This window comes from Lycorma delicatula, chromosome 12 (assembly GCF_047948215.1).
Source record: "Lycorma delicatula isolate Av1 chromosome 12, ASM4794821v1, whole genome shotgun sequence".
Classification (NCBI taxonomy): Eukaryota; Metazoa; Arthropoda; class Insecta; order Hemiptera; family Fulgoridae; genus Lycorma; species Lycorma delicatula.
Window position 1 is genome coordinate 12,723,126 of NC_134466.1, and position 27,212 is coordinate 12,750,337.

Genomic DNA, 27,212 nt, shown 5'->3' on the forward strand with positions numbered 1-27,212 from the left:
TAATCTTCTCCTTCATTGTGGTAGCGCTGGATAAACGTTAGGGAGGCGTCCATTCTCATTATTTTGCGATGGTCGGACAGCATTTTGGGAACCCATCTCGCACACAGTTTGCGGTACTGAAGTTTTTCACTCACAACGGTCTAGAGAGCTGAACTTGAAATTTCAGGAAACGAATCTCTCAATACAGAAATTGTGAACCGACGATTTTCTCGAATCGCCTCATCCACTCGCTCAACGAGATCATCGGTTGACACTCGCTTCCTTCCCTGACCGCCTGCATCATGAACATCTGTACATCCTGCTTTAAAGTTCCTGCACCATTGTCGCACTTTGCTGTTACTTATTACTTATTTGTGGATGAATTTCAGCTGCACTACACCCCTCTGCCTGAAGAAATCGAATTACCGCACGCACTTCACACTTGGCGGGAGATGCTATTGTTGTAAACATGTTTACGGGCTAGCTGCGTGTTCAGAACTAAACGAAGTGACGCGGCGTGATTTAAGGCAATACTAGAGCCACTGCGCAACATATATGCGCAAAGGTTCATCTGATTTTTGCGTGGGTTCTTATTTCGCGACCGATCGGACCTTATAAAAAAATAACCCTTGTACATTTAGGTTTATATACTTGAAAGTTATATTTGATCTCAGTTTGTCCAATGTGTATTTTTTAAATTTATTTTGAGATTATACAAGTTTCCACCTCATCGATAACAAGGAAAATATTGTTTTGAATTGTGGGGCGGATTTGATAAATTTGGTAATGCACATTTGACGCACAGTTGCGAAAAGATATAAAATAAAGAAATATTTGGGAAAGCTGAACCCTTAAATCAAGTGACGGTTCTATCATCAAAATTATACTGTATTTAGACAAAACTTTCGAAATAAAAAATGACAAATTTTTAATAAAGTTATCCTTTTCCTCGACATTTAAATTCATATAACGTATTTAATATCAATCGCAAATTATATTAATTTTTGGCCATTCGTTTTTATAAAAATACAACTTTTGTAAAAAAGTAAATATTTAGTACAAACACATACAGCCTTCTTCAGATTATTCAAAACGGCGTACATATATACATATATAAAACCATAATAAATTATGATATATATATATATATATATATATATATATATAAAACCAGATATTCTGTGATGTTTGTTTTTGCAACTAATCGACCTGTTGGTTTCAAATCTGCAAAGTACACTCTTGATATCCCACAGAAAATTTGAAGCAGTTGACCGAGACCCTAGCTCCCTTGTAAACGATATTGTCAATTAATATTATTCATAAAAGAAAAAAAGAAAGAATGTTTATATAAACAGATGTTCTAAAATGTTTCATTTGCGAGTTGAGGCTAGTGAAAGATTTCGCTCGGATTTCAGCTACTCCTGTAAAATGAGGTCGTACTGGAAACAGGACGTTAAGGAAGGGACAAGTTTAATGATTTCTTATGAGGTTGACCTGTAAAATTGAATAGAATTGATAAATTGAACCTTATTTGCAGTAGTTCTTTTAGAAATCTGCTGTGAAAACTAATAAATTGGGGTAAAAATACTGTTTTTATGTTTGACGTACAATAACTATGTTAAATAAATAACACATAAAACTTGTAAAAATAATCCTGCAGAAAACTTAACTTTCAATAAAATGATGTAAGATAAGTTCACTTCGTTATAGGTAGAGAGGAAATATTTGTGGTTATTTTTGGTTTTTTATCGGATAGGCTTTGCCTATCCGATACTGTGCCTATTAAGGAAAGATTGATGCTTTTTGTCTTCAAAACCACATTTTTTTCAGCCCCGGGGTCAATGGTTGGTCATATCAAAAACCATTACTGAAATACGTTTTAGGCCCTTATCCAAAGAATAATATGAACTTTAAATAAATTCGATATTTTACTTGCAAGAAAGAAAAAATAGCGATATTTTGTTTTTATTGGTTTTTTTTCGGGTTAGACATCATTTGCCGTAAGGGTTGGTCATATCAAGCCTTGTTACGGACAAAAGTTTTAAGTAATGTTTAGAGGACTAACGTCTACTTTAAACCGATTCGATACTGTGCCTATTAAACGAATTCGATATTTTATTTAATAAGAAAGTTATAGTAATATTTTTTTTTCGAAAAAGCCCCCTCATCACCATTCCCATGGTTCGATTTTGGCCGTTAACGAACTCGACCGAAAATTTCGAACGAGTTATTTTAAGGAACAATTTATATATAAATATATATATATATAACTTTTGAGCTGACGGTGGTTTTGTGGTCTGGGCTATGTGAAACGCGTAAATATGTCGAAATTTTCCGTAAGTCGAATCATGGTACCCATTACCATAGGTAGATGTGTATATAGATGTTATTTGTCCAAAAATATAATGAAATAAACTATTTTGTAATTTGAGGGTTTTACCAATTTACAAACCTTTAAAATTGGATAAATAATTCGATAATTGGATATATAAAATATTTATAAATATTTTATATAAATTAAAAATGGTAATTTATTTTTAATTAGTAAAGATAGTTTACTGATTTTCAATAAAAGTCCATTTAAATCCATGACCTCGTTTATATTAAACATCGGACCTTTAATTACTAAATATCACGTCATTATTTTCAAGGTCATTTAAATATAAAGTGATGTGTTGATATTACAGTGTACGCTGACTTATTCTATTTGTATTGTATTATAATATAATATTAAATTTAAATTTGTTTTTGATGTTACAGTTTATTATAAACGTGTCATCATGCGTAAATTATTTTTTTATAAATTTTGTTTTTATAAGATAGATATTTTTAATATTATTACGTTCTATTAAATGAAATGTTTTATCTTTTTAATTTTTAAATAGAGAATGTGATAATATTTTTTATTACTCGTTTATAATTCTATTTTGTAATATATCGATATTAGAATAAAAACAACAAATATATATATATATCTAACTGTAACATTTTACTTCAGGGTTAATATCTTTTTTTATGTTTAGCCTCCGGAACTACCGTAAGGTATTACTTCGGAGGAAGATTGAGGATGATCCGTATGAATGTAAATGAATTGTAGTCTTGTACAGTCTCAGGTCGACCATTCCTGAGATGTGTCATTAATTGAATCCCAACCATCAAGGAACAGTGGTATCCACTATCTATTATTCAAATCCGTAAAAACGTTATTTTTGCCTTTGCTAGGATTTGAATCTTAGAGTTCTCGACTTCTAAATCAGCTGATTTGCGATGTCGAGTTAACAATTACCAACCCGATGCGTTTACAAAGTAAGCCTGTTGCTCTTTAAGATATGCAAAATCAAATTGTTACAGCAGTGAATTCAATAACCAGGTACAAGTTACCAATAAAATATGATTTGGAACCAATTAAAATGATTAATTAATTTTGGATTTAGGCTTGTTGATTTAGTACTTTGAAAGTATATGTTTGGAGTGTCGCTTTATATGGAAGTGAAACTTGGACGATCGGAGTATCTGAGAAGAAAAGATTAGAAGCTTTTGAAATGCGGTGCTATAGGAGAATGTTAAAAATCAGATGGGTGGATAGAGTGACGAAGAGGTATTGCGTCAAATAGATGAAGAAAGAAGCATTTGGAAAAATATAGTTAAAAGAAGAGACAGAATTATGGGCCACATACTAAGGCATCTTGGAATAGTCGCTTTAAAATTGTGTAGGCAGGCCACGTTTGGAATATGTAAAACAAATTGTTAGGGATGTAGGATGTAGAGGGTATACTGAAATGAAACGACTAGCACTAGATGGGGAATCTTGGAGAGCTGCATCAAACCAGTCAAATGACTGAAGACAAAAAAAAACTTTGGATATTATTTGACGCCAGTAAAATATTGAAAAAAGAATGTAACAAATTACCCAAATGAATTCTCTTTTTCTGGGGTTTCTGAACAAAATTTCAACAATTCTTCTTCTAATTTACGTTCTTTCATAAAAATGATATAAGCATTTTAAATCTTTTAGAAATTGAAGAGATTAAGTTAATATTTATGATGTTGAGATTCAGTCCGTACGTATTTACACGATTTTTTTTTTTGCTTCAGCAGCTAGAAATAAATTCGGAAGGAGAACGGGAACGTTTGGCGTTTTTGAATTCAATAATAAATCGTTTAATGTATCAAATTGGAAATTTCTAAATTACAATAATTAATTAAAATTATTATACAGATGTCCAACGTGTAATATGAAATATATATTGTAAAGACACGGGTTATTGTATAGGACTGCCGGAAGACATATTGAAAATGATAAGAAGCTACAGCCCATTGTGTTATCTAACTGTAAAAGAAATTTCAATACCAGAATTTCGGAGTTGAAAAGACTGGAAGGCGAAATTTTTTTAAGATTTTTTTTATATCTGAAAACAGGCACTTAAATGTAAATGCACCTTAATAAATTAAAGCCGCTTTGAAGTAATCAATAATTTATGAGTTTTATTTTTCTTTCTGTGATTGATGCTTCTTCGATTCAAATATTACCTTGATAGACCAGAATTAAAAAAATTAAAAAAGTAAATAATCGAAACCTGCAAAAACCGATTGATTACGTATGAATTTTACAAGCGCCTGCTGATCATATCGGATAATTTTATATTCATTTTATTTTATCAAATTTATATAAGTGAAAAAAAAAGTAATGTGTTAATGGATATCTATCATTCCCGCCTGCGGAAGAGACTATGGAGCCTCACGATGGAGGCATGGCAGCTTGAATGGCTCACCACGACTAAGGGAAGATCCTTGTATCGGTTTATACAGGATCTGGGGGGATGGTATGCCTCAAATTCATTTTTAAGGGCAGCGGGTGCCCAAGTGCTTACCAACCATGTGGGTTTGAAGCAATATCTGTTTCGGTTTCGCCTAGCGGCTGATGAGTTGTGTGTCTGCGGGGAGGTCCAGTCGAACGAGCATATGATGTTCGACTGCCCTGCTCTTGGGAGGGCCAGAGACTGGGCCACTCTGGAACTTAGAGGTCAGGGGGAAAACTGGCCGCTCATAATAGGCGAGTCAGTGTGGCGTGAGCCGCATTGTCGGACCGTGTGGGAGTTCCTCGATGAGGTTGCGAAGTTCAACCGTCATCACTAGTTTTTTAAAAAATTAATCTGGGTTATTACTGATTCCTACAGCGCCGCTGCGGGAAGTTTTTTCTGAGATAATGGCTGGCCACCAGCCAGATACAAGCTCCAAGCGCTTTAAATGGTGGACAGGCACTAGCTGGCATACAGCGACCAAGGCGTGACAGCTTAAAATGTTGTCTTTTATTTATTAACTTTAATTTTAGTTTATTTGACTTTTAGTAATTAGTAACAAGGGGTGCGCCTCCCCGATTTAGATTAGTTTGACAAGTGAGCGGTTAGGACACATAAGCGGGTGATGAATAGCACCCTGCTTAATCCGCTCACGCTAATAGGTAGCTCACTAGGAGCTTTTAGGAACGAGGCTAAACTGTTTTAGAGGCACAGTAGCCGTATCTTGGCACTGACATTTGATTTATGCTCTAGGGCGACCGAATGGGGTGGTGGCGGGAGAAATGCCAGTTAACCAATCATCCCGCGCGTGCTGCGAGCAAGAGTTAGAACCGCGTGTAGAAAATAACAGTGTCACCACCTAAGGGGGATTATCATTGACGATGTGCGCGCTGAGGGTCTGCCGGCGGGCCCGTATTGAGTACTTTCATGCTATCTAGTAAGCCAAACTCAAATTTTGGCAAGACTCTATGCGTGAGTTGCAACGCAGCCCTTGGCAGCTTGCTAAATCATATTACCGGTCAAAGCGATTGTACATGCTGTCCAGTGTTCGATGTGGGTTTGGTGGTTGGGACCACACGTTAACATCTGTGGCGACTTACTAGACGTTCCTGAATATTCATGTTTCCAGATGCTCCGGAGGGTGAAGAAGAAGTCGGCGTCAGAGCGAATGAGAAACCATTCCCTGACGGTTTGTGCATCCCGTAGATATAGAAAGATTGGTTTCTCGAATTACATTGAAAAAGGTACCGGGAATTGACCAGCTTGACCCGGATATATTTTATCATCTACTGTCTCTCATAAGAGAGCTGCTTGGCAGATGTTCTCGGGGTGCCTTAACTGGGGTTGTTTTCCGACTTGTTGGAGGGTGGCTTTGGTGAGGGTGCTCTTAAAATTACGAAAGGATCCGAGTGAGGCCAGCAGTTATCGACCCATCAGCCTCTTGTCGTAATCACCAAGTCGCTTGAAAGGCTGATTGTGGAACGGCTCTGGGAAAACATCGATACGAACGGTTTTCTAAATCGAGGCGAATACGATTTCATGAAAGGGATTGGAACCGAGGATTGCATCTTAAATGCTCTTGCCGAGGTGGAAAGCGCCGACTGTAAATATGTTTTGGTAATGTTCATTGACATAGAGGCAGCATTTCCATCCTTGTGTTGGAGTTCTGTTCTGTATGAGTTGGAACGACGCATTGTTCCCGTAGCCCTGCAGGCCGTGGTAGGTGACTATTTAAGGATGCGCACCTAGTTGTGGAAAAATCTGTCACCAGGAAAAGACCGCAGGGTTCCGTTCTCGGTCCCTTGCTGGGAACCTGGTATTCGACGGATTTCTGGGACTGATATATTCAGAAGGGGTCACGGGCCAGGATTTCGCCGATGACTGTCTCCTTTTAGTTCGTGGTAATTCACGACCACGGCTAGAAGACCGGGCGCAGGCGGCTTTGTCAACGCAGAGGGTTGGATGGACAACCAAAATTTAAAGATTTTTGTGCCCAAGAAATAATTTATGCTTCTCAAGGGTGCAGATAAATTGTTGTACAGTCGTAACTTTCATCTTAAGTACAAAGGCTGTGTAATCAGCCGAGTTAGAGTTCATAATTACCTAGGTGTTATTTTGATGAGAGGTTGCTGTTTAGCAACCACTGTAGGCAAGCAGCGGCGGACGCCGTCTCTGTGATGCACTAGCGTAGAAGGATTACGGGCTGTCAGGCCGTCATTTGTACGTGGTGTACCGATATGTCTTTGAAAGTATGACCTCTTATGCTGCATCCGCTTAGGCATATAGTTTCGGTTCCACCTGTCAGCTGATGAGCTGTGCGTCTTCGGAGAGGTCCAGTCAAACGAGCATATGATGTTCGACTGACCAGCTCTTGTGAAGGCCAGAACTCAGGCCACCCTGGAACTTAGAGGTCAAGGGGAAAATCGGCCACTCACAAGCGACGAGTCAAAGTGGCGTGAAACGCATTGTCTGACCGTGTGGGAGTTCCTTGATGCCGTTGCTTTGTTCAATCGGCATCAGTAGTTTAAGAAATATAAGACTCCTACCGCTTGCTGTACAAAGCTGCCCTCGAGAAATGGTTTACCATCGGTCAAATATAGCTCCAAGCGCTATAATAGGCGTGGCAGCAAATTGCTATGGCAGTAAATTGACAAGTCATATATTTTAGTAAGTAGATTGGGTGCGCCTATCCATTTTTGTAATATACGACAAGTGAACGTTGGGATACGCAAGCGAATGGTGTAGGGCACCACGCTTATTCCGCTCAGGCAGGTAGGTAAGCTTAAGGAGCTAATTAGGATATTGGTCGCTAAATCGTTTTGAGGCACAGTAACCATTTGTGGCACGGACATTATGCTTCGTATTACTGTCTTATGCGTTAGGGTGTCCGAATGGGGTGGTAGTGGAAAAAATGCCAGACAAACCAATCTATTATCCCACAATATAATAAGATAAAGTAAACTACGTAGCGATTGAATCGATTGTAGATGTTCCTGAAATGACCTATGTTGTCGCTAGGTAGGCATTTTAATATATAATTACTAATAAAAGATTATTATATATTATTATTAAATTAAAAAATGATAAACTTACATTTTGTTTAGTTTTCGTTGCGGTGTTAAGTAGTATCATATGATGAACCGTAAGTACAAAAGTATATGCTGCCAGAGCTGTAAAATAACCGGTACTGCTATCAAAAAAATTGAAATAAAAGAATGAGCTTTCAAGTACGTAAGTCGTATTCCAGTACAGAATTTCTATTTCTAATAAATTGTTGAGCTCTTTAATTATGAACGCCATTTTCCCTTGAATGTATCGATACCTATCGAAGTTTAGCATTATCAGAACGACGTTACACTTGACGACTATCAGTTCTTTATATCTTTCGATCATGGAATTTTTTAGTAAATCGATCCGAGTATTAAGTTCGTACCACAACATCAAAAGATATAAGCCTACCGTGTTCCGAAATCCACTTAGTACATCATACCCTACGATGAAACTAATTGTCATAATTAAGTTTTCTGATATTGATCCAGGAATAAATATTACATCGATACTCATGGCAACCACACCGCTAAGTAAAGCAAGGAAGGTCCAAATGTATCTACTGTACTTCACTTTTTTCAACATGCATTGTGGTCGCAGTGTTTTGGAGTGGCAATCGAAATCATTGATTAGATTCGTTATTTTAAGTATTTTCCATCTTCCTGTAATGCAGGATGTAATATTGAATATCACGTAAATTAAAAGCTGGATATAAAATATCCTGTCATTTATCTCAAGGTACTTTGTGGAATGTACCGTAACTACTGAGACAAGAGTGATTTTACATAACAGCCAAATATATTTCCAAATATTCCATTTACTGTCTTTTACTTCATCCAAGAAATTTGTATTCAATTCTGTTATTGTGGAAGTTCCAAATAATTTACACACATATGAGACCGGACGAATATCTTGAACAAATGAACCGAGCCTATCTTCGTAGTACGAGTAATTTCGTCGAAGACATTCCATTGCTTTCTTAAAGTTTAAGAAGAAAAAAATGAGATGTTTAGCTGATATTAATCACAGAAATAAAATGTAGCGTATATTCGTGATGATTTGACTGTTTGTTCTATCGCTCAGCAACACAACTAAATTTAAAGATCGATTTAAAACAAGAATTCAATTTCATTTCAGAAATTTCTCTTTAATAATCTAATTGATATATAATTTATTTGCAAACCAATAATACAAAAAACAAATTATTTATTCCTTAAATTCAATTTTATAAATGTATTATTGATTGAATATTTAACATCCTACTAGTATGCATTATATTTTTAATTCTTTATATATATATATATATATATATATATATATATATATATATATATACCCATATAGTCTTAAATGTAGTATTATCTTTGATTATAATGTTTATAGCAATGATATAAGTGTGATTTTTTTTACCATGAATTTCAGTAAAATATATATATATATATATATATATGTAGTTATTAATTATTTATATTTATCAATTGAGATAAACTGACAAAATTTGCATGGTGTTCCTAAAAACGTGTGACTGATGTGTTATTTCACTGTATCAACCGAATGATCAAGTATACTAAACTTTTCGACGAATATAAAGTAATTTAAATCAGCTATTAGTTCTTGAAACATAATAAAGTAAATGAAAAGTAAAGCTTTTTAGATGTGGTAACACTTTATTTGCTTTTAAGTTTACTTGCTTGAAAGTTATATATGTCCGAAATGTATTCCTTTTAATTTATTTTTGAGATTAATTCAATTTTCCAACTCATCGATAATATTAAAAATATATTGATTCTAATCAGGTAGTTTTAGCATATTTGACGCACATTTCAAAATGATCTTTAACAATAAAGTTAGGTTTCGTTTTACTTACTTGATTTAATGACTGATTAATACGTGAAAAAAAATAGGATAATTTTCAGTAAAGAAATTTTTCTTGAAAGCGTGCTCCTTACACAAAATTGACGTTATCATCCAAAGTGTACTGTATTTAGAAAATAATCTCTAAAAAACGATTTTTAGTAAAATATTCTGGTTCACATTTTATCCTTTTCCGTGACATTTAAACTGATAATATTTTTAATATAAACCATCACTTATATTAACTTGTGGTTATACAAGAATAAATACAAAATCAAAATTTAAAAAAATTCCCCCTACTTTTAAAAAGTTGTCAAGCTATCTACATTGATGTCCTGAAAATTGTAATTTTAAAAAAATTATTACATTTCGTACAGTCACATATATCGATTTTTTTTTTTGTGATACCAGACTTAACTGTTCAATCATTACAGAAGTGGTAACACAAATAAATATGAAACGACGAATGCTTGGAGTTACCAGACGGGGTAAAAATACCTGTAAATGAATTAGAGAACAGACCAAACTATTTGATATCATCGTGAAATTTAAATAATTACAATGGTTGTGGCAGGACATGTAGCAAGTAGAACTGAGGACAGATGGTGCAAATTAGCACTTGAATTGATACCGCTACATGTTAAAACGCCCACGAAAAGACCAAAGGCTCGGCTGAATTGATGATATTACCCAGTAAATTGTACAGAATTGAAAGAAGATCGCACAAAGCCGTATTATTCGGAAAGATGTACTGAAGAGGTCTACTCCTGCAGTGTATCTATAACGGCTGAAATAATGATGTGTATCTTACATACAAAACTGAAAATTTGTCTGTTTGTTTGTTGTGGCATCATGCGAGAACCAACCGATTCCTTTCAGTTTCGCAAAATAAATAAATAAATGTTGTCCCAGGGAAGGTTTTAAGCAATACACATACGCTCTAGCTTAGCCACCTTCGGGGTAAAGTTGTTTAAATATATTCATTATAGAAACAAAAGATTAACCATTTTACTTCATTACTATATTTCAGTTACCGAAGTTAATACTAGTTTTTTTTTTTTGTAATCTATTTTCTTTTTTAGTTTTCTATAAAGCCTAATTACTTTACTTTTTATTTATCGTTATTATTCTCACATCCGTGCGGATATTGAACCGCTGCGAAGTTCCAGGGAGCGTGACCTCTTTGCAAGACATTATTGGCTAGCGACGCTGACTCTGTGAAATCCAGGGGGTTTCATACAGCTGCAGGGCTGCAGAGCTCGTGTATAAGCGAGCTCTGCACCCCTAAGGTACGCCCCATGGTTTTGGGATCGGCCCCGGTAAGCCTGTATATCGCCTCTGGTATTTACCCGGGCCGACCTGGTGACCTGATCGGGACCGAGGCCCCGACCGGCTAGTACATGGATACCTCTAGAAACGTTTATTTCTACGCTTCGTTTACCTCACTGTATACTATTTTTCAATAATTGGATAGATTACTCCTCGCCTCGGCATCAAAAAAACAGAACCATTTTCGTGTGATATCGTTTATCGTTTTATACGATAGATAAGTTTACTGTATCGATTATATTAAACTTATGTACCGGTCGTAAATCGTATTCATCGATTGTCTAATTTTTTAATTGTAAGGTCTTGATGAACTTGGTCGGCACTACTGATCGTAGTCAGCGGTTACTACTTGGCGTGCTAAATCTTATGAATTTACCTTTTTTTTTTTTTATTTCGAACAGAAAATAAAACTGTATGCCTGGTTTTAAATGAATCTTTTGACCGTTTTATTATTATTTATTGTATTTTTATTGGATAAGATAAAAAAGTTTATATTTTTTTATTTCCGCCTGCTGATTTTGATTTGCCTATTTTTCTTTAAGCATACCGAATAGCTCTTTAATTCGTTTTAGTAGGAGGCGAAATCTTTTGATTTTTTTAATTTTCCTGAAAAATAAATTTTTCATTTTTTGATGCCTCATCATAAAAAAAAATATTGTAAGTGTATATGATCTATTCTGTTCCGTTATACGAAGTGAATTTGTTGTAATCTGATCATGAGCGAAATTCAATTACATTCGCATTATCTTCTAATACAGAGTGACACACGAAGACTGCAACAAATATGCAGGATATGTTCTACTGGTGAAAATAATGGAGGAAGTACATACATACATAGATTCAAAAACGCTTCGTTAGTGAGTGTCGGCTGGCGTAATGTTTCGCCCTGACTTCTGTGACTTCGGTAAAATTAAGCCGGACTGTTATTTTTACGAACCAAGTTTCATGAAAATTTTTTGGGTTTACATGAAACTGACCTATAAAATCGAAAAAAATCCCAGATCTGTATTCTTAGTAGTTTTTCATAAATCTGGGGTAAAAGACAAAAGATTGGTGTTGTAAAAAACAGTATTTTATGTTTGACCTAAAATAACTTTGTTATTTTACATAAAAGTTTTTAATTTTACGTTTGGGTGAAACCTACCAACAAAATCGAAAAAAAAACTATAAATTCGAATCTTTACAGAAAAATGTTTAAAAAAAAATCTTGTAGAAAAGTTGATTTTGAGTAAAATGGTATGAATGAAGTGCGTTACTGTAATCTGTCACAGATTACAGTAACGCCATCTCTTGTTATCCTTATCAGTTACGTCGATTATTAACTTCTATTACCATCACAACTATTCTCAAATTTTTTTCATTCTTTGTGAAAAAAATAATTACTTCAACAACTCGTAAACTTTAGAATTGTTGCTTCCGCTTCAATCGATTCCATTTCATCCTGATCTTCTACAGAAAGATAATATGTCATTCTATCGGACGGATATTCCTCCATATAATCTTTTACATTTTTAATTATATGTTTCCCTTTGTGAATTATTTTCCTATTTTTACTGAAACTTTTTTAACAGGTTATATACATGTCGCAATTATTCAGTGTAACTGATCGTAACAGACCCTTATAATTGTTATATTTTTAAAATATTGAATTTCAGTACAGATTTTTATATTAAAACAATATAAATAATCTTGTATTTATTTTGATTTTTAATTTACTTAACGATGTAATCTTCCGTTAACCGTACAAATTTGTCTTAATTTATTAAACTTTTATTTAAAATGATTATTTCAACGTAATCCTTTCTTAGCTCTAATGAAAATTCGGATAATTTTTACCGCTTAATGATGCTGTACCTTTATATATAAAACCGAACTTTTACTAAAGTAAAAGAAATGATCAAACTGATAAACTTAAATGAACCTTATTGTAGAAGCCCTCGGTTTGCATCATTACCGATGAATTTAGTATACTCTATACTAAACCGTTAAAGGTAGATAATAAATTTTTCTAGTTTTTTACTCTCAGATCAACATTTGCTTTTTAATTTCTTATATTATTAAAATATTTAATCACAAAAATGATGGAAAAGTAGGGAAAATAGTTAATTTTGGTTACGTTTTAATTTTAATTAATTTTACGTTCCTGTGAAACCTACTAACTAAATCTAAAAAAACCATCCGTAAAGAAATTTATTGAGGAATCTTTTATAAAAATTATAAATATTGTTATTATTATCCCACACTTTCACAGCTTTTACTTTTGCCGAGACATTCCTTAAACTCGGAGTAATTTATACCGACGAGATTAGACTTGCTGGTGTTGACTAAGTGCCTTCACACGGCAGGTGTCAATTATCACGCTCCTTTGCATTAGCGCGTGAGTCTTCCACTGGATCTTCAGTTTTTCAAGACTGTTGTGCAAAGTAGATGGTACTATTCCCTCCGCAGATAATATAAACTTCTTTTTGATTCCGCATTTCTTTAATTTCAAAAGCAAGATCTGTATATTTCTGCAGCTTCTCATTGCGTTTAGTGTTGATGTTTTTAATTGATGGGACGGTTTCGTCTATTAGTTAAGTTACTTCTTCCATTTTATCAACTACTACTATATCTGGCTTATTACAGTCGATGGGTTTTGCCGTTACTATTCCACGGTTCCAGAAAATTTTTGCGTTGTTGTTCTCCAAAAAGGAGGCCGGCTCATAAGTATAGTAGGCCTTTTTTGAAACTCTAACTTGTATCTATCGCAGAGTTCTATGTGTACAATTTTTGCCACGTTGCTGTGCCTCCTGGTGTACTCCGTCGAAGCTAGAATCGGACAGCCACTGATTATACGGTTTATTGTTTCATTATGTCGCATACATAGCCTACATTTGTTGTTATATTCTTTAAGAATAACTCTCTTAAAATTTCTTGTCGCTACTATTTGATCCTGTATGCTACATATAAACCCCTCCGTCTTGGAATGTAACTTTTCTTGTGCAAGCCAATTATTTGAAGCTGCTTTGCCGACTCCTTCATGCTCTAGACGGTGCCTATATCTCCCATGCAGCTCTTTTCTTCCCCCATCTAGAATTTTATCTGCATCGCTCTCTTTCATGTGTTCTACGTTGCTAGTCCTGTTGGCTAGGTTTAATGGCGTATAGTTTTGGTCTGCCGCTACGATGGCTTGATAGAAGGGGTGATGCCTGCTATGGAAGTAATCCCTAAGTTTTCGTTCTGGCCGTAGCATAGATTTTTATATTCTCTTCCACCTTTCTTTCTCGGGAGCGTGAATCTTTCTTTTGACGAGTGGATGTGATAGGACTTTTCTTGGTAGAATATTTTTCTAGCGAGTATGTTCAACTCGTCTAATTCTGCATCACTGTATTTTATTATACCTAACGCATACGTGAGTTTTGGTACTGCATATGTGTTCACTGCCTTCACTTTATTTTCCCCATTAAGTTACGATTTCAAAATTAATTTTAATCTCTTTTCACACGTTTTCTTAAGTTTTTCCTAAACGGCTTTGTGCTCCAATTTTATCGTTTGATCGCATCCTAGGTACTTGTACATGTCCTCCTCTTTCATTGCTTCTATGCTACCCTGGCCTGCAGGTCGTAATTGTGCGCCTTGTGGAACTTTCCCTTCACAGTGGCGTTTAACTTCCCCTTACTTATTCCTAGCTCCATTTTAATGTCTTCGATGAGCATTTCAACAAGTTTGAGCAGTTGCTGCAGCTGATGTTCAGTCCCTCTTGAGGCATGCAATGAGGGCGTTATTATTATTATGATTAATATTATTTATTTATTTATTTTTATTATTATTATTATTATTAATATTATTATTCTGCTTCTACGAATGTAAAGATCAAACAATAATTAGTGTCATGAATTTAATAATTTTACAAAATAACATTTTTGAAATTAAAAATTTTCAATGTTGCTGCTAGAAGTAGTTATAATCATTACTTTAAAAAATTTGTAATTTAAATACGAGTCTCATTCTGCTATCCCTTTTTTGGTCCCCAAAAGTTATCTGCTTTAATAAGTCGGCCCGATTTGGTGCAATTTTTTTCAGCAAGACGAAAAAAGATACATGGATACCTTGGAGCCCATTTGTCCTCCGGGCTGGTCTAGTGGTTAACTCGTCATTACGTCATTGCAAATCAGCTGATTTCGAAGTCGAGAGTTCTAATGTCCAAATCCGTATACTTTTATACGGATTTGAATACTTGATCGTGGATACCGGTTTTCTTTGGTAGTCGGGTTTCAATTAACCGCACATCTCAGAAATAGTCGACCTGAGACTGTACAAGACTGCACTTCACTTACACTCATACATATCATCATCATTAATCCTCTGAAGTAATACCTTACGGTGGTTCCGGAAGGCTAAACAGAAAAAAAGAGCCCATTTTTCCAATGCAATCGAAAAGAGATATGTGCTGGTGTGGAGCCAAAATACAATTTTTTTTAGTCTACGGGTTTTGCAGATGTAAGACAATAACTGTTTACAAATAATTTGGTAGTTATTCAACATATAAATCAGATAGAATTATAATCTTTACATTTTAAGTTATATAATTGTATTAAATTTCAGTCAAACGGATTGTTTCTTTCACGAAACTGATTTTTTGTTGTAGTTAGCCCATTCATATTTTAAATGAAAAAATATATATTTTTAGTAAAAATTAAAAAAAATTATTTCTTAATTTAATTTTTAATATTCCAAGTCAGCCCTCAATTAGAAAAGTTAAATTCTGTCAACAATTGCCTTTAATTTCTCTTCTATTTCAAATACATAATTTATTTATAAGTAAGAAATGTACAATCGCTCACCTTATTTGATTTTCTTTCTATTAGTTTACATTTGCATGCTATAGAAAAGTAAAATTAATTAAAAAATACAAGATTGTATTAACCATGTGGTCAGAGAAGTAATTGAATACGGACTTAATCTTCTAAACATAATATTCTGTACATACAATCCTCCGTGGTTTGAAATATACTTGAAACTGTTCAGCCGGATCCCGTCATGAGGGTCCAGAATATTTTTTTTTTTGCCGATCCGAAAACAAAGGTTACACCACGATTATCCAGGAGATCCTTGGAATATGTTTCCAAGGATCAGCAAAATACGATCGTTAGCAATGAAAGAACACTAGAGAGGTCTCTATCCACTTCTGATTATTACAAAACTCTTTCAATAATTTTTTTATACATGTTTTAAAATAGAACGTTAAAATAATAAAAAAATGTTTTTATTAAGTTTTTTATCGTTATTTTATTTTGTGATAGTTTATCCGATTTTTAGTTTTAATTTTATTTAAATCAAGATTGTGGGGACCTACGAACATTTACAAACAAGCCAGTCTGAAAATTAAAGAGAGTTTTAATTTTTTATAAAAGAAAATATATAACGTTAGATTGAATTAGGATACATCGATATAAGAAGATTCCATAAAATGTGTTGTAATTATTCACATCCGATGATATTTTATATGTGAAAATGAAAAACTGCCAGACTGTCATGAAATAAATATGTTCATACGAATCGAATATTCTGGTGTCACCTCCGATTAAAAGTAACAAAATTAAACGGCTACGTTATGACTTGAAAATATTTGTCTGTATTTACTGCAATATGCTGGTGAATGGAGGAAAGTAAGCGTAATGTTTTATCTGAATTCAAAAATAAAAAAGTAAATCTTCAAAATAATTGCGTATAAAATATTATATAATTTTCTATTTATTCACGCTTAATTCTAACCTGCAGTATTATCAAATGTTGTTTATCATTTAAATATACAAGTTATTGAATTTTTTGTGCGATTTGTTGTCTGTATTACTAAGGTTATTTACTCAAATTATTCATAAACCACTTCGCGTTTCAATGAAACCTTTTATAAATAACTCGTAGCGTGAGCGTTGGTAATTTTGTTTATTTTATTTTTAATTATTTGCCACATATTACAATATTATTTTACACGTACAAAAGACAGAGAATAATATTAATAATTATTTCATTCACAATATGGGTGTTGCCAAATCCAAGCTTGAGTGCCAGCAAGGAGTATAGTTGAAGTAACTGATAAAGAAAATCAAAAAAGAAAATAACCTGCTGTTTCTATTACTGTTTAGATGAAGTAGAATGAAATGAGGTAATTTATCCATTTTTATGTTATAAATCTCAAAAATTATGATCTCATAATCGTGTTACAACAATAACAAAATAATTAACACAAATAATATTTATAAAAAAATAGAAACATTACATTTAGCTAAGTGTTTAAAATTATTCTTTATCTCTGGGAATAGATACAGCTTGCAAGGGGTTATTTTAGTATTGAGAAAATACGGTTACAGTTAACCAATTTTAAAATTTAAAAAGAGAATTTGTGATTTTTTTTTTAAATAAATTTTTCCGGAATAATATTTATCACAAATATAAGAAAATTGTCTTCTGCAAACAGTTAAATTAGTAAGAGGAACAACTTAGTTATGTGAAGGACGTAGAATTTATGTGGTATTATGAGTATTAAACATTTGTCTATTTTCCTTTATATACATTATTAAATTTATTTTATTTTTTATTTTTTTTTGTTTTTCTGTAGGAGGAGGAAAAACCTCTGCCAGCCGCCGCCAGAGAGCTCTGAGAGCAGGTCCAGGGGTCTCACCCGCTAAAAAACCTCCCCCTCTAGTCACGCAGGGGACAGACCTAATCCACATGGTATGTACACAGCCCCTGCGCAACCATCCGGGCGCTCTTGTCACCGAATTAGAATAGCCAGAGCGAAGTCCCTAGGGGATCATCGACGAACGACGACTCCGAGGAGCCCCCGCCGCCCACCACGTACGGCTGGCCGCCTATAGTCAGGCTCTCCGCCACAGGTCAACTCCAGTCTTCCAGTCTGCCTGCCCCTCTCCTCCGCTGCCTTGTTTCTAATTATGGTTGACACCGCAGTCGTCACTCTCATCCAAGCATCTTTGTCAGCCAACATCACACTTATTACATTATCCACGTTTACTGCGCCGTGGCTCATGGCAGCCCTCAAGTCGCTCCACCTCGTCCATGAAAACACTACGTGTTCTGCCATATCGTACTCCCCACAATCATAGCAACATCTCGTGGTACTCCTACTCATACGGTATAGGTAATCTACATTATCAAATTTAATTTATACATTATTAAATTGAGTTTAATCAACATAACTAACCACGATGTTAATTTTGTTACTATCATAACATGGTAGAGTTTGATGATTATAACTTTAAACTCATTAAAACGTTTCTCGGTCTACCATTAAATATAATCTTTGGAAGATTAATTATAATCTTTGGAATTATAAATATTTTATTAAGATGAGTGTAAATAGCGCTACCCTATTAATCCGATTCCTTATTAAAACAGAAATTTTGCTTAAACAGAAAATAATAATTTTTTTGGTTATATTTTTATTTTTCAGTCCATTGATTTTATGAAACTTAAAAATTATGTATTTCAAGTTTTGACACAAATTTTTAATTTGCGTATCCCATCTTTGGTACGGGTCATTGAAAATTCCTAGGTATTTGACTATTTTTACTCTCTAGAGAAGGACATGAACGGTATGCGTTTTGATAAATAAATGTTCCCTTGTTTATATAATAGCGGGAAGTTGATAAGTAAATTAAGTAGTGTCTGTAAATGGAAATAAATAGTATAAAAATAACTTTAACTCTGATTAACGAACGAACGGTTAAAAAACTATAAAATGGTATGGTAAGGGTATGAAAGAAAGTACAGTAAATTCTGGAACGTATACGTTAATTTATCACGCATTTATTTAAAAAGCTTGTAATATCACTTAATATATTAGAAATGTTTTATAGGAATCAGTATAAAACAAAATTTCTAACCTCCGGAAGGAGGTTAATAATGTTAATCGTAACATCGCAATTTAGACGTACGTCACTAAAAAAAATCTAGATAATTATTTACTCAATTTATCTACAACCAAACAACAAACATCAAGTATTCCTATCAAACAATCGTGTAAAAAAGAGATGCAGCAAATTACAGTACGGCTGCATCAGCTTAAATTTAGCAAAATATTATTGTGAAGCCAATTTAGACCAGGAAGAGTAGTTAAAGAGATATCTTGTTTTATATATTCTGTTATTAGTGCTTATACCCGACGTAAATTAATTTATATCATCGGTATACTTGTTATACGCGCGTTTCATTTGCAATGACGAATTGTTGAATAGACTGTAATTCTTCGATTTTACAGACCTAAATACTATTCTATTCTATATTATTATATGTTGGGTAAAGTTAACAAAAAACACAGCTCGTATTTGCCAAAAGAAATTGGACTTTAATGAGAAAGAAAAACCACTGAACTTATGTTAAATCATAACCTTAACAACTAAAAAGAAATTATGAAATTAACATAACTTAATGATACATAAGAATATCAACTGAAATCAGCATATCAGTAATAATAATGTTAAATGAAATTTACAATTATATATTTAGAAAAACAAAACATCAAATAAACATAGTATGTCTGGAAAACTATTGCCTTACTGACAAATGCTGTAATATTGAAAAATTAGCAACGAACAAATGTCATTAACTTAGAAAATTAAATTACAATAAATTTTATTATTGGCACTGGACTTTCCTGATTTATGAACAAACTTAGCATTAAATAATTCAAACATGTAATTCTAGTTTAATGTAGAAAAAGGCCACAATAATATTATAGTACACAAAGAGTTAATTACAATAATCAAATTGAAAAATAAACATATAAATAGAGTTCCTTTCCTAGTAAGCTTTCTTGAAAAAAAAATTAAATTACAACGTCCTAAAACATAACTACACATCCGGATTAATTATCTTGGGGTTAATTTAAGAGAAGTATTATGAATACAGTTCATGAATAGAAAAGAATTAATCTCGGCGATTAACGAGTTACTGAATTAAATTATAAAGTTGATTACAATAACAACAAATTGAAATTAATTAAGCACGTAAAAATAGGTTGCAGCTGAACGATGACACAATCTTATATAAATCACCTGTCGTGACTGTACGTAAGTGAATAAATGGTTTTTAAACTAAACTTGAAATTGAAAATGCATGAGGTACGATGAACTGAATGTTCCACAAATTTTTAATGATAAAATAACTGTTTAATGTAAGAAATAATGAAAATTGAACTTGCCTGTAGCACACAAATATTAGTAAGAGACGAACTCGTGAATGAAGGTAAATGAATACATACAGTAATCCTGGGCGTAGTCCGGAGTGGTGTATCAGGAATGCAGGGATGAGACGTGATTTAGAGGTTGAGCAGGACGAGGCGTCTCAAAAATGTAGCAACGAGTTTGGAGAGATTCTGCATCGATGAAAAATGTAATCAGCAGCTCGAGAAGATTCTGGCGTCGATAGAAATGGCAGTTTGTAGTAATTGAAGCACTTTCAGCATAGAAGTAATATGCAGAATTTGAAGATTAAACTTGACAAAGAAACGAGGCAAAAACAAAACATAGAGATCGGTGAAATAAACTAACCACTGACGGGTAGAACTAGAGACAATTTTGACAGAGTAATACCGCAACGGGTATGCGAGTATGAATGCGATGAAAATATTAGCACAAAGGTTGAGAGCGAAAAGTCATAAGCGACTTTACATCGTGAAGGTCTGGTCAACTGTGACGAAAAGATGGCGTGAGTGAAAAGAGGGGGAAACCACAGCTAGGCAGTGGACAGGAGAGAGTGTGTGTTGGTAACAAGAGTAGTGTCTTAGTGTTAGTATGGGAACGAAGCAAAAGGGAGTTATGAGGGCAGCAATAAATTTTGCGAGAAATGAAAACACGCGGTCACTAAAGATAACAGAAATCGCCCGTCTGACTGACGCCAGGTCTCGAATAAACCGAAGAAATATTAACAAACAGATAACACATAAGACAATCCCAAAACGAAACATAGTAATAAATTTACCATGCCTGTAATAACAACATGACCAAACCCTAGCTTTGAATTCATTGGAATAAAACGACTTTACGCAAACGGCGTAAACAATAATATTGCAGGATAACTTTGCAGGGATACAAAAAAATTTCTAGGAAAAAGCCGCTTTTCTAAGTAACAGATCTAACATTTCTAAAACACACAGTTATGTTGTAGAGGTTTTAATAAGATGATTGGAATGCGAATAGGGCTTTACTTGAATCATTTTAAAACAGCCGAGGTAAAAATTTCGTCGTTGGAAGCTCGGTCTTTATAATAACATACGAGTATTCAAGCGGTTTTTAAAATCGAAAAATACGTCTCATAAACGATATCCAGGGTCATACCTACAAACGTAGAATTTGACAGATTGTTCAAAAAGAAATTATTTAGACTTGACCTGGATAATCTAAAATAGAAAGGTACGAGGATCAACATAAGCGGAATACATTTTGACGATTAAAATTAGGAAAACCTCTTAGAAATACAAACTTGAGTGTGTACTGATATAAGAATTTAATAAATAATAAACAATATATATGTATATTTATGTATACTTACATTTTCTTTAATCTTCGTTGCGGTATTAAGAAGTAGCATATAATGAGCTGTTAAGATGAACGCATTCGCATACAAAACAATTGAGTTTTTCACAACATTATACATCAAAAAATAAATGAAAAGTGAATAATCAAGCACGTAAGATGTATTCCAGTACAAAATGTCTATTTTTAGTAAACTGTCAAGCTCTTTAGTTGCGAAAGCAAGTTTCTGTTGCATATATCGATACCTATCGAAATTTAGCTTTATCAAAACCGTGTTACATTTAACGACTATTAATTCTTTATATCTTTCGATCGTGGAATTCTTTAGCAATGCGATCCGAGAATTCAACTCGTACCATAACATCATATTATACGTAGCGACTGTGTTCCGAAATGCAATTGTTACATCAAACCCTACCATTGCAGCTATTAACGAAACAAAATTCCCTTTTCTTGATTCGGCAGTAAACATTATGGCGATACCCACCGCATAAACACCGTTAACTAAAGCAAAGAAAGCCCAAATGTATCTACTGTACTTTCCTTTCTTCAACATGCACTTGGGTTTCAGTGTTCTACAGTGGCAATCGAAATCGTTGATTAATTTCGTTATTTCAAGTATTTTCCATCTTCCTGTAATGCAGGATATGATATTGAATATCCCGTATAACAAAAGCTGGATATAAATTAATATCCAATTATGTTTGTCCAAATACTTTTTAGAATATAGCGAAGCTATTATAGTAATACCGATTCTGCTTAACACCCAAATGTATTTACGAAAGTTATATTTACGATCTTTTCCACCATCTGATAAATTTGTATTCGATTCCGTTATCGTAGAAGTTCCAAATAATTTACAAACATATGCGACCGGAAGAATATCTTCTAAAAATGAACCGAGCCTATCTTCGTAGTAATTGCGTCGAAGATATTCCATAATTTTCTTTTTACTGACAATTTAATTAAAGAAAATACTTTATTCGTATACAATATAAGATACAGTCCATATTGTTGTGTTTTATTGCATTTTCGTCGAGTAAGACTACTAAATTAATCGGAGGGTACAGAACAAGAACAACTTCTCTATTTTACATTTAATAATGGAATTTTACATTTAATAATGTAATTGATTACCTGATTGTTTGTGTCGTAATATTTCTATATTGCATTAAGTAAATTATTTATTTAATTCCTTTCTAAAGAAATTCCTTTCTTATTTAATACCTTATTGATTATACTGAGTATTTTACTAGTATGGATTATAAATTTATACTGCTGTACGCACTTTATTATTTGTTAAAAATATACATATCGTTTTGTTAAAGAAAGTAATTTCAATATACATAAGACCCCCAAGGTATTCCGTAACTCGTGTGACTGATGTCTTATAAAATGTCATATATGTTATCAGAGAGGTTTTGTGCGGTAACTGACTTTATGACACGGATGATCCAGCACAAAGCCAGGAAGGATGAAGCGGCAAGGGGGCCTTGCCGGCGGGGGATAAAACCCCCGCAGGGGGTTGTCTCTCAACACCTTGCCTTCATCCCTTGGATGATGCACTGGGAGTTTCTCATTCCTTTGCGAAAAGACCGAGACCCGGTGTGAATATCCTACACAGAGTGCTCTCAGTAGAGGCATTGGCGTCAGGACCGACTACCGGCTTCTGGGGTGGAATCCAGAAATGACATAGTCGGGCTTGGATACCCCGCTCTAGGGGTTAGAGGCAGGCAATGAAAAGATCTAACCGGCGGGCTGACCTGTCGGACTAGACTTACGGGTGGACGACGGGGAGGTCCGTTTGAGTAAACAACCCCCTGGGTTGTGCTTTGCTTTCTCGTGGATCCGGCCCGGGTGGTGGGGTGAAAAAAAACATGTCATTTATAACTGAAGTTTTATTTTCTAATAATACTGTTCAATATATAAACATATTCTACTAACTTAACTTTTTTCTGCTCTTTAGATTGGACCGATCAGTATTATAATGTTTTAGTTAATAGATTGGTTATTTGTATTGTTTATAAATGTTATCTTCATTATGTGTAAACAGAAGGTTCATTTTATTCATTTTAATCTCATCCTATGTATTGATTTCAAAATTCAAGTGTTATAATTCCATTAATGTTATAAACTAGTAATTTCAAACTGACAAGGGCGTAGGATCTCTCATAATACTAAATAGATGGAATACTGGACTATCAAATATTAAATTGTTCATTAACCTATGAAATCTGTATATTTATTTAAGATCTATATATGATGAAGATTTGTATATCTTTTCTATGAATATCTGTGTATTTATTTATAAAAACGAGATTTCTAAGGTTCAAATCCTAGTAAAGAATATATTTTTATACGGATTTGAATACTAGATAATGAATACCGGTGTTCTTTGACGGTTGGGTTTCAATTAACCACACATCTCAGGGAATGGCCGATCTGAGGCTGTACAAAACTACACTTTATTTACATTCATACATATCATCCTCGTTCATCCTCTGAAGTAATTCTTTACGGTGGTTCCGGAGGCTAAACAGAAAAATATGCATCGTATATATATATGTGTATATACGCAACAACTTTTATCAAGATGTTATTAAAAATAAAGTTTTACAAAACTAATGTTTAAGTCATGATAATCAGGTCGAAATTGGGATATATAATAGTTTTCAACTTTTTTTGAAAGCGGTTTTTCGATATATCTAGGATTCGAGATATATTCACCGGGTTTCGAATAAAATTTCGGATATTTAAATAACTTAAGAAGTAATTAAGAATACTAAAGCTCAATTTTTACTTTTATTATGGAAAAAAGTTAGACATTAATCCAACGTAAAATACTGTAATTATCAAAATACAAAAAAACTATTCTTGTGTGAAATATTTATTTTATTGAAAATTTTCAATGAATCAAATGGGGTTTTTTTTCGGGAAGGAGGTGGAAATGCATTTACGCACGGAGTATCGGACTCCTGCTGGTGGTCTCATCCAACCGCCACCAGCAGACTACCGACTAAAACCACTCTCCTTTTATTGGAGTAAATCCCACGTACCCTGGAATCGCCGCATGGCATTACTTCGGGGTGCACAGGCCTCCTAACGAATTCGCCCGTTCCGAAAAAATGCGCAACAACATTAAAATAACTATACAAGCACACAATGCTAAATACAAAGTTTACGTAGCCTAAATTAAATGGCCGAACGAAGACAATAACCACATTAAGAGTACGCACTTTTTTTTATAGAGTAAAAGCTTTCTGTACTAGTTTCAGAATTTGTGCGACCCAAATTAATGAACTGGGTAGGCTCCGACACGATGATACAGGAGCAACTGACAAAACAAAGCAAACACACAGCGCTGGTCCCAAACCAGACCATTATTCCGCTGACTGCATTGTATGTTACAGCCATCAACTCGTCCTCCGTCCTGACAACAATTAAGAGGGCGAGGTCGTTGGCGTATGTGATTTTTTCTGCTTCCTGGGGCATCTCTAGTCGTAGTACTGGGTCATAGGCTAAATTCCATAAGAATGGCTCAAGTACCGAGCCCTGCGGCACCCCGGCTGTCATCGCCCTTCTGACCACTTGGCCCTCTGATTCATACGTAATCTTCCGGTTGCTTAAGTAATCATGGAGGATCCTTTTCAAACAATTCGTGACCCCCCTCGCCGCCAAGGCTTTCATAATAAGGTCCCACGGCAACGTATTGAACGCGTCAATGATGTCAAACAGAACCAGGACTCCCATTCTCCTGATTTTGCGGATGAACTGCAACGCATATTTGACAACACGTACCACCTTCAACACCGTTTCAATGGTCGACCTGCCTTGTCGGAACCCAAACTGACTTTCCGCCAGGCCGCCACTGGCTACGATTTCCTTTCTTCCAGCCTTGAGAGCAGCAGCCGCTCGAAAAGCTTCCCACCGACGTTGAGCAAGCAGATTGGTCGATAGGCCGCTGGTTTCTCGACTGGCCTGCCCGGCTTCCTCAAGAGAATCACCCTTACCCTCTTCCAATCCGCTGGGAATCTTTGGGTCGACAAGAGGTCACTCATAAGGTCGGCAACGAGTTGAGGGGCTAATTCATCCAAACCTTTAATCACCTCAGCCAGTACAGCATCAGGCCCTGGACTTTTCCCGCAGCTGATCCTGCTCGCGGCCTTGACCACCTCATCTGATGTGAAGCGCCTTATATTTTCCGCAACCAGCTGCTCTCTGTAAGATATTGCGGAAGTTGGAAACAACGCCTCAATTACCTTGCCTACCAGATGGCAGGATGAGCAAGGCCCTGTACTACGTTTTAGTCATTTTGCGGTAGGCGTCCCCCCAAGGAATAGCATCAAGTTGTATGCACAGCTCCTTCCACTTCTGCAGCTTAGCTCTAGGAATCGACTTCCTGAGTGATTTCCTCGCCGCACATAGGAACTCCAGGGCCTTCCTTCTGTCAGCAGTGGCGACCCTCTCTGACGTATCTCCTCCTTGCCCTCACGTAGACACGTATCTTTTCTGCCACTGTAGTAGTCCACCAATAGACCGGCTTTCTTTTCGTTGGTCTAGTTAGGAACCACACTTCACCATACACCTTATCCAAAAGGTAAACTGAGCCTTCATATGGTAGCATTTCGGCGTCTGCCACCTCCCTCCTTAGTACGTCCTTGATCCTCCCAATCTCCATCGGGGTAGGTCTCCACCTTGATGGTCTAACATCCCTCGAGAGGCGGGCCAACTGTAGCTGGAAGTAGATGAGTTTATGGTCGCTCAGGGACTCTTCCTCCATGACTTCCCATTCCCTGACCCTGTTCAAAAGGGAATCCGAAACTGCGGTAAGATCCAGCACGCTACCGTAGTCCCCACGAGTAAACGTTGCGGCGGACCCCTGATTAATGCAAATTAGCCGGATCAGGTCCAATGCCTCCACGAGTCTCGTACCTCTACCATCTGTGAGGTGGCACCCCAGGCAGCGCTTTCGGTTTTGAAGTCCCCGGCCACGATGACTCGCTTATTCATCCTTGAAATGGGGATGGAGGGGGGAGGGTTAATTATTAGGTGTTTAATAATATATGTTATTTTGACTGTTCGTACCAGTATGAAATCTAGTTTGGTTAAAAAATAGAGGATAAGATCTTTTCTTTCGTATTTTAAAGAAAAGTTATAACAATAAAATGAAACTCGATTTATTAATAGAAGATAATAAAAAAAATGAATGAGTAAAATAAAATTGTCTTCGACCTTTTGCTATAAAAAAATAGACGTTAAAAAAATATATATTTTTTAAATATTATTACACCCTGAACGAAATTATTATTTTTAAAATATTAAAAACACTAATATATACTTTTAAATATAAAAAAAATTACATCGGAACATGTTAATTTGTATTGCTCACAAGTAAAACCAAATAAGGCCAGCTCATAACAACCCAAAGTAGGTTAAAACACGATCGATATATAATTTGCTAATTAGACTGAATGTTCTGTAAAATTCAGTTATTAGATGCGTATTCTTGAAAGATTTTTGCATCTTTTCTCATTGTTATCCATCACAAATGTCTATGACAGTTTTGAGCTCGCTAGCTTATCGGAAATAGGTTAAAAATCGATGGAAAATTTTTACCCTCCCGACGCCGTCAGAAAGACAGACACAAAAGTGAGAGTTAATTAAAAGAGTA

At 34.8% G+C, this 27,212-nt stretch overlaps 1 protein-coding gene across 2 annotated transcripts in view; it reads left to right on the forward strand.

The window, feature by feature from the left end:
* Positions 1 to 23,818, forward strand: part of LOC142332968 (uncharacterized) — a 172,249-nt gene extending 148,431 nt beyond the window's left edge. Inside the window, exon 5 of one of the 2 annotated variants that reach the window (XR_012758460.1) lies at positions 17,608 to 23,818. Coding sequence is in view for 1 of the 2 variants with exons in the window: in XM_075379691.1 (XP_075235806.1) it covers positions 17,608 to 17,649 (42 nt within the window). In the remaining variant the exon portion in view is untranslated. The remainder of the gene's footprint in view (positions 1 to 17,607) is intronic. The other variant, XM_075379691.1, reaches the window with a different exon arrangement.
* The last annotated feature ends 3,394 nt before the right edge of the window (positions 23,819 to 27,212 follow it).